The sequence below is a fragment of the Paralichthys olivaceus genome, chromosome 16 (assembly GCF_024713975.1).
Source record: "Paralichthys olivaceus isolate ysfri-2021 chromosome 16, ASM2471397v2, whole genome shotgun sequence".
In the NCBI taxonomy this organism is placed as follows: Eukaryota; Metazoa; Chordata; class Actinopteri; order Pleuronectiformes; family Paralichthyidae; genus Paralichthys; species Paralichthys olivaceus.
In genome coordinates, this window is record NC_091108.1 from 4279299 (window position 1) to 4294612 (window position 15314).

The 15314-nt window shown below is 43.6% G+C and overlaps 2 protein-coding genes across 2 annotated transcripts; both read right to left on the bottom strand.

Annotated features, from left to right (window-relative positions):
* Nucleotides 1-44: 44 nt before the first annotated feature.
* On the bottom strand, nt 45-7552 carry mppe1 (metallophosphoesterase 1). The gene is made up of 9 exons (XM_020111692.2): nt 7016-7552; nt 6782-6890; nt 5573-5676; nt 4324-4404; nt 3848-3956; nt 3539-3619; nt 2018-2140; nt 1653-1793; nt 45-843 (listed from the first exon to the last, which is right to left on the bottom strand). The coding sequence occupies exons 1-9, from the start codon at nt 7267-7269 to the stop codon at nt 658-660; spliced, it is 1188 nt and encodes a 395-aa protein (XP_019967251.1). The 5' UTR covers nt 7270-7552; the 3' UTR covers nt 45-657.
* Nucleotides 7553-9174: 1622 nt separating this feature from the next.
* LOC109643907 (cathepsin Z) lies at nt 9175-13129 on the bottom strand. The gene is made up of 6 exons (XM_020109169.2): nt 12954-13129; nt 11525-11688; nt 11164-11343; nt 10870-11020; nt 9873-10038; nt 9175-9740 (listed from the first exon to the last, which is right to left on the bottom strand). Exons 1-6 carry the CDS (start codon nt 13079-13081, stop codon nt 9627-9629), a joined length of 903 nt encoding a protein of 300 aa, XP_019964728.2. The 5' UTR covers nt 13082-13129; the 3' UTR covers nt 9175-9626.
* Nucleotides 13130-15314: the final 2185 nt, after the last annotated feature.

The window sequence follows — 15314 nt, forward strand, 5'->3', positions numbered from 1 at the left end:
AGTGTCTGAATATTTCTCATATATACGACATGAAACTCAGAACGTCTCCTTTAGATTCTGATTTATTTATTTTACAGTTCATCAGAAATACTTCAACAATTTTGGCAAAAATCCTCACAAACATTTGGCACAGAAATTCATCAATAAATAGATTCAGATATGCATCATAAAAACAAGAGGAGGTGATCGGACGACGACAGGAAACAGTTCACATCAGATCACAGTGAGGGAGACAAACTACCAAGAGACGTCAACACCTTCAATCAGAGCAGCCACAGTGAGAATTTACAGATGATTGATTTGATTGGTCTTCCTTCATTTTCAATGCTTGATTCAGACGAACACAGGAGAACTTCACCCGCCTGGTCCTTCCAGCGAAGCTCCAACAAACTCCTCAGGATTTGTAATCACAAGAGAATCACCGGTGATACAAATAATAAACTCTGAGTCCTTTTAAAAGACATTTAAAATATATATTCAAGTCCTTCACAGTTCCGCAAAAACATTTGGACAAACAAGTCGAGGTTGATGGTGATGAAGAGTTTTGGCCCCGTTCACAGGAGGAAAGTCACATTTTGAGATTCTTCACTTAAAGTGTTTGCAGGTGAAACTTCATGGCTGTGTCCCTGCAGCGTGGTGCACCCTGGGTAACGCAGTTCACAGAGACTTGTGCTTCCCCAGCAGGCAGAGGCTGAGGCACTGCAGCAGGCCCTTCATCCACAGGCAGTGAGCCAGGAACAGCAGCAGCATGAAGGCGCCGGCCGAGCAGTACACGCCGATCACCGTGCTCTCCTCCGGCAGGAAACACTTGGACAGAGCGTAACTGCCCGGTGACACCGACGCCTGGGGAGGGGGGGGGGGCAATATTTACTATAACATCACAATACTGACTGAACATCTAAATATTTCTCAGTTTGGTTTTGGACTGAGATAATTATTAGTTATGAGAAGTTAATGTTCACTTCATTATTCAGTCTGACGTCGTTGTTTCATATTTGTTTGGTTTTCTGTTTAGGAGTCAGTGTGGAAGCTGTGGTGAGATACGATCAACTATCAATCAATCAATCAATAATCAATTTGACTTACTGCCCTCAACCTGCTACCAGAGTCTGGAAACACTATCCAACTATAAGACGAGATAAAATAAGATGATCCTTTTCATCAGGTTCAGCAGCAAAGGGAATCGTGACGTCATCATTAAAACAGTAATAAATAAGTAAAGTATCATCACCTGATACATAATGTGATGAAAAGCAGAAATATTTATAATCAAGTTCAATATTATTTTAACTTTGTTTCCCCTCTTGTGCAGAATCATTGATTAATCATCAATAATCTGTATTGTATAAGTATATCATCATTATTTCTTGTCAGAAGGATGACACGTAAAAGGAAAATATAAAAACCACAGGCTCATAATTCACACAATCACACAACATTTCTTTAAGTCTTTGTTTATGAAGTGTTGAGTAGATCACTTGTCATTTATGAGAACTGTTGAAGAATTGATGTCCGTTTATTTCTGAATAAAATAACTTTACAAATTCAACACGAGCGCACGGTCGAGTAATTTCATGTTCTGTGTCTCATCAGTGTCGTTGTCTGTGTTGTGCAGCGATGGAGCGGTTTGAAACACGTGGCTTGTTTCTCACCAGGATGAAGCTGGGGTTGTTCCTGTTCCTCCAGCTGAAGGACGGCACGCTGATCTCTGGGTACTTGTTGTCATGGAGAACCTCGCATCCGCTGTGGGTGTGTCCGCTGAGGATGAGGCGCGGCTTGAACCACTGCAGCAGCTGAGGAGAGAGAGGAACATCAGGCCCACAGAGCGGTTGCTGCTGCTTTACATCATCACTTTCATCACCGCCACCATCTGCTGCTTCCTGCGAGCGGCGGCTTCTGAAGCAGCAGGTCGCTGTCACTGTATTTCAGCTGGATGAATGTGCCTCAGAACTGATCTGAGCTTTGACAGAACCCCAGCAGAGGCGGTGGGATGTGATGAGACTGCAGAGTAACTCACCCTCTGCGAGGCCTCCTTCGACAGCACGTCGTACTTCTCTCGGAACAGCAGGTGTCGCTCTTCGGACGGTGCAGCGTCCTGTCCTGTGCAGGCGGCGTCGCTCACCCTGAACAGAGGATAGTGCTGGAGAGCAGGAAACATTCATTCAGCTCACAGCTTTTCTTCTTTTAATCATGTTTGGATGTGATTTTTTTTAAATAAACAGTAGAATGTTCTAATATTAAAGTAAAACATGTAGAAAAATAACACACATTAGAATAAACTCCAGTGTTGAAAGAGTCCATCAGTTTAAACTTCAACAATTTTGACGATTAGGCGACTGGATTATCATTTATCAAGAAAAATATTCATTCATTGATTCCAAATTTAAAAATGTCTTAGTTTTACATCATTTTTGTTTTCTGTTTAGACAAGATTCATCTATTTGTAAAGATAAGATCTGCTGAGTAAGAAGATTTCAGGTTGATGATGTTGATATAGTTTTCTGTGTCGCAGCTTAATGAATTTACTTTATTTACAAATGTATTAAAAGTTGATATTTTCATTGCACTGAGTAAATGAAGTTCTGTGTAATTTTCAAAGTGTGAAGGCAAAATGAACTGATGCTAAAGAAAGTTTGAATCCCTGCAGACTGTCGACACCTTATTAAAAATGCAGCGTCGTGAGGTGTCGTTTGATGAAGGTCTGTGACTGAAGTGATGGATCTGATGTGAACTCGCTGCTGACAGAGTGTGGGAGTTCAAACTTTTCTCTCTTTAGTCTGAAGAACGGTTGAAATTCTCACAGTAACACTGAGTAAAACCGCAGAACCTCAGGTTTTAGTTTTAAGAACAAGTCACATGACGGCTTTTTAAACCAAGAACCTGAAACAATCAGTCAGCTGCTGTTGTCAGGTTCTCAAGTGAAGAGCTGATGTTGGTGCGTATCCAATAATACAACCTGTAGCATCTCAACATTAAGCTTCTTTAAATAATTAGACTGTTTTTTTGTGATTTTGAATTTCTACTTGTGACTTAATAATTACTCATTGATCCTCCTCAGATTTATCTTCAATCATTTTTAGATTTCCATAATAAAGAGACACAACATGACCACAGCAACACATGAAATGAACAGAGAGATGCAAAATGATGAAAAAGACACAAAACAAAGTGCAAAGAGACGCAAAACCAACACAGAGGAAAGTAAGACAAACAGAAAATGAACAAGAGACAAAATAAACACAAAGAGACACACAACACAACCAAACAGTCGCAGAGATGGAGAATGATCAGAGAGATAAACGAGTAATTAATAAAAGTCTTAACAACCTCCTCCCAACAGTCCACTGTCACTAACGACAGGTGATCATAAATATCCAGGATCTTTGTGAATGAGACTTTTTTTAAACCCTCTGAGGCTCTTTTTCTGAATCCAGAGCTTTTCAAGAGAGTTGGTGCAGACGTGAGGAGACATGAGGAGATGTCCAGGGTTTCAGGCGGATCAGAGCCAGAGCATCCAGCGAGCTCACGTGTGGTTTACCTGTAACATGACGGGGGACGTGGGAGGATAGAGCTGCGAGCCTTCACAGCCGTCCGTCGCTCCGCCGCCAGGCTGCGAGTTCTGCGGAGGAGACGACATAAAGAATTCATCCACTTGTCTCGTCCACTCCTGAAACATCAGCCCACATTTTTATTCCACATCTCTCTGCTGTGAGAGAGGATCTGTGGCGTTCGAGAGAGAGAAGCAGTCAGCACACGAACACTCTGGATATAACAGAGGCTGAGACTCGCCCCCAGCTGCCGACCGTGTGGAAGCGTGTTACAGACTTGCAGAGGTGTTTCCTCTCACCTGCAGAGAACAGTTGAGGTCTCTGGAGAGTTTGATCAGCTCCTTCTCCACCGACTGGCAGATGGGACAGCCGTCTCCGTGCAGGGCCACGCTGTTCACCAGCAGGAAACTGAGGGGATTCGATAAAACACAGGAGCTGCAGTGAAGCTGCAGATATGCATCATGGTCTGGTTTCTCAAACGTCATCACTTTACAGCTACAGAGCTGTCCACACCCAAACTCTCTGAATACTCCTGCAATAACTTCACATACATATAAACAGAATTTAGTCAGTGCCCCAAATATTTAATCTTATCAAGTTGTTTTTTTCCATTTGTAACAAAAGATAAAAATGTAAGAACTTAATCTTCCCAGTTTTTGTAGTTTTCCTTTTTATTTGGCCACAGACTGACTCTGGGGATCAAACCCGTGACCTGTGGCCCTGCCGGGTCACGTGTTTGTCCTGCATTATCACGCTGCGTCCTCCTGCCACTCACTTCACTCCTCTCTTGGTGACGATCCTGGTGGAGGAGGCGTTGAAGACTTTCTCGAAGCGCTGCAGCTTGAACCAGTCCATCCTGCAGGAGACACATCAGCAGCGTCATCACAGGCCTCAGATTCTGCTCTGTGGGAGGGTTTTACGTTTCATGAACACCAACAGTCTCCCACAGAAACACTGCTACAGGCCGGGGGTGAAGACAACCAACACAAGATCTCCAAATAATGAGAGAATGAAATGTGACCCAACAACACCACAAACAAACGGGCTCCGAAATGACAAACATACACACTAAAATATAAAAATACTGTTAATTACAAAAAAAAGAACTAAAAACATAAACACTGCTTTTCTCATCTTACTTCAGTTTACATGTATATCTACATTTCTACTCTTCTGAGTATTGTTTTCTACAATTACTGACGACATGACTGCTTCCTAAACGTGGATCCAAAGCGTCTAGTTGGCCCCCTGGTGGCTGGGTGTAGTATTGGTCAATAACCCTGCCTTCTCCGTGTTAGTGGATGGTACATGAAGCAAAGATGGTTTCTATCATTTCACTATTTGACGTCTAAAAACGTGAAACGACATGATTGACGGCTGAGACTGACTCCTGCTTGGTCGAGTGTGTGTGTGTGTGTGTGTGTGTGACGTCTTTGCCGCAATATGACAACGTTTCTATCCGGGATATTTTTGGCTTCATTTCTGGCCGGTGGGAGGAAGTGGAGACGTGTCGTCCATCTTTGTTTACAGTCTCTGGTTTATTCCAGCAGATGGAAACAAACTTCTGTGTTTGGTTAAAATATAAACTATCACCAATCTTTGCTTTTTAAAATCTACAAATTCCTCCAAACACCTCAGAGGACGTGACCTCATTGTGTCCCTGACAATTAGTCAGTAAAATAAACATTCTCCTCGGCTCTGCAGCGTTGACCAAGTCCTTCCGTTGTCGTGCTTATTATTTGCTGCATTAACACGCTGCTTTTATTGACACTCCCTTGGCAGCTCGTCTCATTACAAAACCTCTTCAGATCAAAGTGAAGCACAAATAGACGACTGTTGTCTGATATTTCTGGAACTAGGACGGCGAATAACAGGAACAAAAAAGCCTCGGCGCTGAGGTGTTTTACCGAGTGACGTGCAGAGAAATCAAAGTCCTTTGTGCCACGTGTGTTTCTCCTGAATACCAGAGCAAAGGTTGAACAAGAGAAACAACAAAACAATAAAGCCGCACATCTCGTTCTTACTCATAATGGAATCCGATGTCGTGGTTCCCAACGAGTACAACCAGTTCCGTGTCAGTGGAGTGTCTGAACATCCTGTGGAAGCGGCGCACGTCATCCTCCCAGTGCTGCAGAGACACAACACAAACAGCGGAGGCAGGTTTCACTGTGTGTCTTCAATACGAAGAAGGAGAAAAGAAAACTCCCCCCGGGGAAGCTCATCAGAGTTAATGGGGTCTCTGAGGGTCACCCTGTCGCCCCCTGTGGGTGACTGAGCCACTCCGCTTTGATTCAGGCTCCAGATTCAATTTGGCTCCTGCAGGGGCCGCGGCGGCACACGGAGGACCTTTAATTACATCAGCGCTGTGGGGTTTACATGGTGTTTTTCATACAGACGCTGCTAAATGAGCCACTGATGCTGCTTTTAATTAGTGCTGAAATGACAACCAGAGCATTTAAATAATCAATTCATTGTTTAAGATGTTAATTACGCAAATGTGCCGAATATCAGAATCTCAAATGTGAGGATTTGCTTCTTCCTTTGTTTCGTATCGTAATAATTTGAATGTCTTTGCATTTTGCTCAATTACGGTTGGTTTCAGGCGTATTTCAGACAAAGCGAGTCATCATCCTGTTATTTTCTGGTGCGTGGAGCAAACAACAAATCAATGAATCCACAAACAATCATCAGCATGAAAACAGCGACTGGTCGCAGCTTTAATTTCACCATTTCTTTTCTCTGCAAATTGAAAGACTCGAGCTTCGCTGTCGCAAAACTCCACAGAATACAAATCAGACGAGATGTACAAACGAATGAGCGAGTGAACAAAGTGGATGAGAGGAGGTTTAACTCAGATCTTTTTTAATGGAGGATTTCTCTCTGTGCTGCTCTTGCTCTTCACCACTTCCCCTTTTTTCTTTGACTTGATGCGTTTGTTTTGTCAGTCCAATCATGGATGCTGTGAGAGTTCCCAGGGGGGGACATTTTTTTTCCTGAAGCAGGGGTGGATGTGCAGGAGCATGGAGGACAGAGAGGCTGCAGGCTGCTGCTGCTGCTGCTGTTGTTATTTACTGATGTTTCCCACAAATCCCGCAGCCTCCCGGGCCTGGTTGGTACAGGATGATGCTGATGATGATGATGTCTGAGGAGCACTGGCCTCTGCATCCTGGCATCATCATGACAGACACAGCAAGAAAGTGGGGGAAGGGGAAGAGAGAGGGGGGCGACGTTACCTTCTGTGAGCTCCACTTGCCTTCGTCGAAGATGTCCCCGAGGATGAAGACTATCTCGGGCCTGAGCAGCCACAGAGCGGTCTGGAAAGCTCTCTCCATCTGCCATTCCCTGCGCGTTTGGATACATGGATTATTGTGTAGTTGTTGTTGTTTACGCATCACTCCTGCAGGGATGGATGGATGGATGGATGAATGGTGGATGGGTGATGGATGAGGCGAGGATGGAGACATTACCTCCTCAGCTTGTCAAACCAGTGTCCCCCAACGGCTCCCAGGAGGTGGGTGTCCGACAGCACCATGGCGCGCACCGCCACTGAATCCACCGGGCGACCGTCGATGCCCTCCCCGGCCCGCGCATGGCTGCTCCTCGGCCAGGCGCACTGCAGGATGGCGGGGAAGTAAATGAGATACTCGCAGAAGAGGAAAGCGCCGCCGACCCCGAGGATCAGCAGCGCGGTGACCGTCCACCTGACGCTGAAGCGCGGCATGTCTCCGTCACTCGGCGCTGGAGGAGCCCTGCACTGGCGCACTGGGGGCGATGGAGCGGTCCATGAGGCATCTTCTCCTCCTCGGGACCCCGGAGCTGCTCAGGGCTGCGGCCGGGCGATGCTCATGGCGGGTCCCGCTCCGAGGATGAGGGAGAAGAGTGAGAGAGACTGGGACTGAGAGAATAATCCTGTGCGTCTGACCCGAGGATCAGCCTCCAGCCTCTGGTCGACTCTGATCTGCAGCTACAGCATCTCTGCTCCTCACCGTCAAGCTGCAGACAACACGTCTGCTGGCAGGGTTTTCAAAATAAAACGGGGGGGGGGGGGGGCAAGTCAGATGCAGTACTAAAAAACACACTGTACTTTAAAAGTACTCCACTGCAAGAAAAATCCTGCAATGAAAGTGCTATTATACTTTTATCTCTTATCTCGTTTTTAAGTTGCCTTGTAGTTCAAATGTGCTTTACGAATAAAGTTGTCTTACCTTATTATTACCATTATTTGGTGACTAGGAGGAGCAGTGGATAGTAATAGTCCGATAAATGTATTGGAGCAAAAACTACAAATCCTCTCTGATGAATAAATACAAGGATAAAGAAGCAGAGACTAGAAACTGAAGTACAAACACCTGAGAACTGCAGTTTTAACTTTTCACTTCCTGTGTTTTTCCTGCTCACTTCTGCAAGCTTGACTACACGTTCTCTTATTTTTCTGAGCAGGGGGTGGGGATGGTTCACATGATGGAGAAAAGACTGAGAACACTTAGGGTGAAAGTTATTTATTTAAAATGCAGGTAATCAAGGTGTAATGTAGTGAAGTTCTCTGGTGATAAATCTGATCGGTGGAGGTGGCAGCGGTCCAACGGACACACACACACACACACACACACACTGACGGAGGGAAAACAGCCAACAACTACAGGACAAATGTGATCAAGTGATTAAGAGCAGAAATCCAATCAGCTCCAGCAGGAGTGAAGCTATGTGTCAACTCGGAAACCACAGAGGATTCTCACAGGAATCTCAGGGTTGCGTTACCTGCTAAACTAGTTGGTTTGGTGCAGGTCATTCATTCACGTCAGGCCACTCATGCAGAGAGGAAATATTTCTGCCTTTTGAGTCCCGTCCTCCCTCTGACCTTGGAGATACTTGTTCTGTTTCAGCAGCAGCAGCAGCAGCAGCAGCAGGAGGGACACGGCTGCAGATTTGTGACTCAGGCAGCAGCAGTGAAAAGTGAAGCGATGCACAAAACAGCAGCAGCAGCACAGAGCGACACTGACACTGACATGATGATGATTAGTGGAAGGAATGTCACTTGTCATATAAGGGATTTTTTTCTGCCTCATGAATGAACATTCTTGTCTCCAGACAAAGGTGGAGACTGAAAGCTCTGCTCTCCGTCACATAAGCAGCCTTGTTCGTCTCCACTCCGATTTTGTGCTTTGGATTTGAAGAGAGACGATTTCAAACCTAAACTCTCCTTAAATTCAGATTAACAGATAATTAAGCTTTCCCTCATCTCGAGGAGAAAGCACAGAGAGATTCACCAACACCTGACAAATTGAATTTCTAATTTGAAGCCACTCTCCATTGAGTGAAAACAATAAAGAAAGACAGTTGGGATCCTTTATTTTACAAATCCTGCATCTATTCACAGTCAGCATCATGAATGGTTGAACCTCCTACAGGGACAAAGCCCTGGGGTTCGCTTTTGTTGTTCACACTTTGCACTTTCCATTATTTCCTCAGGCAACCAGGAAGCAACCAGATTAGTAAACTAACAGAAAATAAACCATCTTGATAGGTTTCTATGATATAAACTTTCATTTGATAAAATACAACTTTATAAAAAAAAGTGCCAAAACACTTCAGGTCTTAAAACCAGAAAAACCCACAAACATTCTTGTGAAGGATTAAAAGGTTTCAACATTTATTGATATACATTTTTTTGTCACCCGCGAAGTATTTGAATTTAAATATAAATCATTTCCTTAACAAACAACAAAATTACATGTGACACATTTTCATATCTTGAAAACAAAGTGTTTTACGTGGCAGCTCAGTGTGTAACGTTGACCTGTATGTTAATGTGACCACAGGGGAATTTAAATGAGGGACTCAGCTCGGAGCAGGGTCATGTGTTCATGTACAGATCCTGTGTTTTTAAAACAAGTCTGAACGTGGATCAGCTCTAAAACTTGATCCATTTAATCTAAGAAAAAGTATAAACAGAGCAAATGCTTCTTTTTTTACTCTCAGCAAAAAAACTAACATATTTTCAAAATAATTTTTCGAATCATCAGCTCTAATTTCACTGACCTGAACAAGACAAATCAGTTTATCAGTTTATTTGAGTGTCTATGTAACAATGGGATCTCCGTATACACAGTGTTTCTCAATACCCAGGTTGAACCAGTTGCCTTCTCCTTCTTTATAGGAACTGGTGACTATTCTCGCCCACCCGTGTTCTCCCTGAAAACACAAAACATTATTTACTCTGTGAGCGAGAGAACTGTCGCTATGAGAGAGAAAGAAGTGAGGGAGGGAGCAGTGTGTCTGCAGGGTGTGGTGGTGAAACAGAGAGAGAGAGAGAGACAAACTCACCCAAAACTCTCCCCAGGAGTTCCTTACGATCCAGTACTCGGTCCCCTCCTCCGACACACCCCAACCCGCCACGGACACGATGTGATTTGGCAACGAGAGCAAGTGAAACTCAGAGAAAACCCCTCCGGAGTAACTCTCCAGGCCGCTGGTGGCCATCAGGGCACAACTGAAACACAGAGAGGAGTTTCTGAAAACGTTTCTGTCCTCTTCACATTTTTTTTGATCAGTGAAATGTCACATTTATCTAAACATTTGTTATTTTCTTTCCGAACCATCAATCGTGAATTCACATTCACAAAAAGCTGAATTTCTCATTTTTTTGCTGCTGTTTTAAGATCATACACTTTTAATGGTGACCATAGACCGTTTCTAAAAATAGCTCATGACGCGTCTCCACTCCCTTCAGTGATGAAACAGTGGAGCTAAAATGACCTGGATACTGGAGCCGCCATCTTGAGCCAGAGTCGACTCAGAAGTGAGCGACGGAAACCAAACAAATCAGAACAAACGTCATCATGATAAGAATTATTTGACGTGTATTTTGATTTTTTTATTTTATTTGGCCGACCTCATTCACTCACATGGAAGAGATGGCATTTACGATCTATACCCCAGCCAGCCACAAGGGGGCGATGGAGATGATTTGGCTTCGCTTGTTGGGAGCTGTCATGTCGTCTATCTTTATATCTAGTGTATAGTTACAACAGTTTGAATCTTTCACGTCTGCAGGAATAAGAAAAGCAAACTGAAGATATTTTTACGTCTGTTAAAATTGTGTTTATGATAAATTTCCAATTCACATTAAAATCATAATTCTACTGCGCTCAGGGCTGTAAAACTGGTTTTAATATAAAAACTAAACTAATAAAAAGTTGAGTGTGATTCAGAATGTGCTCTGTGAAAAGTTTCGTCTGAATCTCTTCCTTCACACGGAGGATGTGGGCGGACGGATGAGTGGAAGAGACAGAGGAGAGGATGTCAGTGGGACTTCCACTACCTGATGGGCCCGTTTTTGTAGAGTTCTGCTTTCATCTTGTCTCTTCCAGAAACGTCTCCGTAGTCTCCCACTTTCCACAGAGTGTAGTTCTTCACCACGGCGCACGACTCAAAGAACGAGCAGGTTCCACACTGGTTGAACAGCTCACACTCTGTCCACATCAGAGACAAACGGATGCTTTAACATCGCTGCCACGTTCATTTCATGACTATTTCCATAACTTTCAATCTTTGAATTGTTTTCTGTCGTCCTCAGTGTTCATCTGATCGTAGGAGAAGCTGTGTAACTTTTTACTTTGGTTTCTGGCTTGGTAGTTGTTGCAGGTTTCGTCAGGGATGCCTCGCTCGTGGGCGTATGCGTAGACTCCGAGGTGATCTCCTCCAAAGCAAGAGCCCGCCCCCCCGCAGTCGATGACGTTCTGGACCGACAGGTAGGCCGACGGCCACGCGCCTCCTCGTTTGATGTTGATACGGTCTTGGACAAGAAGAAAATAACAAATATTACCAAGATGAAATCGTAGAAGCTGCTTGGACAGAACTCTGTCTGTTTCTTCCTCTTGTGGTCGATGCAGCAGCAAAAAGCACATTTTAAATTTACATAACAATAAACATGCTGTATATATTCCATCCATCCCTCCCTCTGTTGTCATAGTTACCAGCTAATGCACTGGTTGCTCCCATGGCCCAGCAGGAGCCACAGTACTGTGGGATGTGTTGGTTCCTGGTGACGCTCACATAGTTCTTTCCCTGGATGTTCCTCCAGTCCCACGACGGAGGAAGGTCCGACACCTTCAGGTACTCGTGAGGCCGAGCCTGGGTCCTGAAACCAGAGAGGGATAAAACTTATATTTGGATGTTGTGATACAGGTCGTATAAAGGTAATAAAGATAATGAAGGCAATGAAGGTAATGAAGGCAGCCAGATAAAGTCTAAGAGCTGTGTGGTCATGTTCGGGTTCACAGAGCAACTGGGTCCAAAAGTCTGAGACCACATCATAAATGAAATATTTCCACATAAACTTGTAAATAATGAGGATTCAGAAACGTCTAAAAATCACAGTAAGATTTACTGAAGTCTGATTGTGATTCTGAGCAGAAAGAGGCTTCACAGCTTGTATCAGTGGCCACACCATCAGAAGATCAATAGACCGAGGTTAGTTCTCTAAGAGACAGAAAATCTACTTTACATCAGATACAGAATTTGTTAGATAGAGAACATAAGACGGTCTTAAGAGACACAGGTCTGGTTCACTGTCTCTGGGAGGTCTAGAGAATATTCACGGAGATGTTGCTGCACAGGTTGTTTTTTTTTATCTTGTTCCAGATAATGACCGAGTGAGTGTAAGATAATAAAAAGGACGTTTTGTTCCCTGGTGTCGGACCTTTGGACCCAGCTGTGTACGAATCATACAAAAACCATCAGGAAATCAAAGAACAGGTATATTATCTTTTCACAGTAACGTATGAAAACACACATGGATTACTGAATGGACCTGACCCTCACAGTATATTCATTATCTCTAATTTATATTCTCATTAGACTTTGTTTATACGCTGCACCTTCGTTAACCACAGAGCTCATTTAAAAAAGACACGAGAGAGAAACTCAAGACGTCAACAAAGAGAAGACAACATGCTGAGTCTGTCTCCGTCAGGGGTCCTGTGTAGGAGCCGAGGGGACTTTCTACCAGTCTGAGCCCCGAATGATGTCTCATAGTCCGTCCATTATAGAAACATGATCCCACATGTTAATGAATCATATGTTTTATTATGTAGCTTTATCATTGGTCGACATCAGTGGACAGGATGTGTCCCTGTGTGCTGTTCTTTGTTCTGCAGCTGCTTTGGAAACTTTGGACCAAATCTTCTCCTGTGACAGATGTGCACATGTGTGTGTGAACCGAATCTCACTCTTCTGCTTTCCCATGATCCTTCGGTGTAAATGGTTAACGAGTTATTGTTGGTGACGTGAGTAGCATGTTCACAACAGCCTCCGGAAGCAGGAAGTAGCTCAGATGTAAACAACAGCGAACCAGCAGCGCTGAACCGTGTTGGAGGTGAAACGTGGAGTTTGCTCGTCTCTCACCTGACGGATCGTGGCCTGTGGTCTCTGATGGGTTTGTAACAGGGCTCAGATGAAAGTGTGGAGCCGCGGATCTGCAGTGAACACGAAGCTAAACACAGCAGCAGAGACAGAGCAGCGGAGGACGCCATGTTGGCTCCACTCTTCCTCTGACGCTGCCCGAGGCGCCCTCACAGGCACACACATGGCTCCCTCTGCCGGTCAGAGCGGTCACTGCACCCTACACTATCTATCTATCTATCTATCTATCTATCTATCTATCTATCTATCTATCTATCTATCTATCTATCTATCTATCTATCTATCTATCTATCTATCTATCTATCTATCTATCTATCTATCTATCTATCCACCTGTCTATCTATCTATCTATCTATCTATCTATCTATCTATCTATCTATCTATCTATCTATCTATCTATCTATCTATCTATCTATCTATCTATCTATCTATCTATTTTTTTATATATATAATATAATAGTACGAGTCTGTAGGTGAAAAAAAAGAAGTAAGAAACACAATAAACTTTGAGTAAAAGGTGAAAATATAATCATATGTATAAAAACTACCCCCCCACCCACACATATCAGTCAATAACAATCAAACAGACAGTCCTCAAATTCAAAAGTGAACACATACTTTTTCTGCATCTTGAATATTTTCATTTGCGTTGTTTAATTTATTATTAATTGCTGCAGCTCTTGATGTTTCCGTTCATACTTGTTATTCACGTGATCCCTTTCCCCGGCTGATGTTTGTCTCCAGTGTGATCAATACAGAAATGTCTTCTAAATAAAACCAGGTGTTAGAGCAGAGTCGATTCTGCAGCCTCAGCAGGAAACTTTCAAATAACACAATCATTACAATCGCATTACACCTAATGCAGTGTGTGGTGATTGGTTGTGTTATCATGGCAGCTGTGCCGCTCTTAGCAGGGTTATTATCCAGTATCACAGGGTGAGGCTCCGCTTCAGTCAAGGTCTGTGTGTGTGTGTGTGTGTGAGGGGGAAACTTCAGTTTGTGCTTTTAATGATTAAACTAGAATCACATTAGAGATGCATTAGACGCCTAATGAACCCTCAGCAGGAACACGAGAGAAATCACTCACCAGTTGTTTGTTGTCGAGTTCATCTTCATTTTGTGATCTTTCACCTGACGATGATGCTGAGCCGCTCGTATCAAAGCTGAGGAAAGTACGTTTGTGTGCTCATGTAAGCTAAAAGTGTTTATTTATTATGTGTTATTCTTATTATATCTTGTTTGATCAGTCCTCACATGCATCTGTATTTGGGCCCTCGCCTGTTTTCTGGACAGTCTGAACTAATAAAAGTCTCCGGACAGACCGTCCTCTTGTTGGTGATAAAAATAATGTCTGTGATTAAATCTTGAGCGTCTTTGGGATCAAATAATAAAATCATGATCACATAGACATCCAGAAATCATGCAACGCTTTGAGGGGAGTAAACTAAGATGGAGGGAGGCAGCACTTTTTAGATTTTTCTCAAAGGAGTTCCACAGTCTCAGACTTTTAGAACCCTCTGGTGACGTCTATCCTCCTTTTATTATCTGAGGCTGACGCGGTCACAAGAGTCTTTTCTATCCCCAGCTCAGTATCTGCTATGTTTGAGAGAAACAAAGAGAATATACAGACGATGGATAGAAATCCACAGACGCTGGCTGAATACGTCTCTGTGCAAAACTGATAACGATCTTTATTTGACATCATATTATACAGTTTTCATTCTTTTTACATTTACTCTTGATTTTACTTCAAATGTTCCTTCATGCAGATTCGAGGCTGTAACACAGTTGGTTGTCAACAATAAACTGAGCATCAGATAAATAGGATTTATGAGACAGCGAGGATCGTAAGGTCGAATGTTCCCAGAAGGAGTCGCTAACCTCAAATAAATTATGACCGTGTCTCGTATTAAAACATGAACTGAATAAATCTGACCCTGGATGAAAAGTTAAGATAATAATTCTGGGCTGAAAAGTCGTCCACCTCTGACTGAACGTTATAAACTTAAACTCGGACGCCTTCCTCCTCATCCAGTCTCTTACTCTGCATTTTCTCTGAGAGCAGACGGCGCCTTCTCCTTCTGAGACGTCCGTTGTGTCCTGCAACACAGAGGCCGTTGTCTGCCGCGGCACCAGAGCATTGAAGTCCCGATGACCTTTGACCCCTGAGGTCATCGTTGTTGTTGTTGTTGTGTTAAAAGTTAAACTCTCCCCTACTTCGGGACGTCCTCAGAGGCACAGACTGTCCTCAGTAATGCTCCAGCCCCTCAGTCTGAGTGCTGTGAGTCTCTCACGGCGTAATGCTACGTTAGAAACAACCCTGGGGAGAAACAAGACGTTTTG

What these genes read in the sequence shown, in the direction of transcription:
- LOC109643907 (XM_020109169.2), bottom strand. Translation starts at nt 13,081, where the DNA reads ATGGCGTCCTCCGCTGCTCTGTCTCTGCTGCTGTGTTTAGCTTCGTGT. An exon ending in CTACCAAGCCAGAAACCAAA is followed by an intron (nt 11,021 to 11,163) that starts GTAAAAAGTTAC and finishes TGATGTGGACAG; the next exon opens with AGTGTGAGCTGTTCAACCAG. An exon ending in TACAAAAACGGGCCCATCAG is followed by an intron (nt 10,039 to 10,869) that starts GTAGTGGAAGTC and finishes TCTGTGTTTCAG; the next exon opens with TTGTGCCCTGATGGCCACCA.
- mppe1 (XM_020111692.2), bottom strand. Translation starts at nt 7,269, where the DNA reads ATGCCGCGCTTCAGCGTCAGGTGGACGGTCACCGCGCTGCTGATCCTC. An exon ending in TGGTTTGACAAGCTGAGGAG is followed by an intron (nt 6,891 to 7,015) that starts GTAATGTCTCCA and finishes CCAAACGCGCAG; the next exon opens with GGAATGGCAGATGGAGAGAG. An exon ending in GTCACCAAGAGAGGAGTGAA is followed by an intron (nt 3,957 to 4,323) that starts GTGAGTGGCAGG and finishes GAATCCCCTCAG; the next exon opens with TTTCCTGCTGGTGAACAGCG.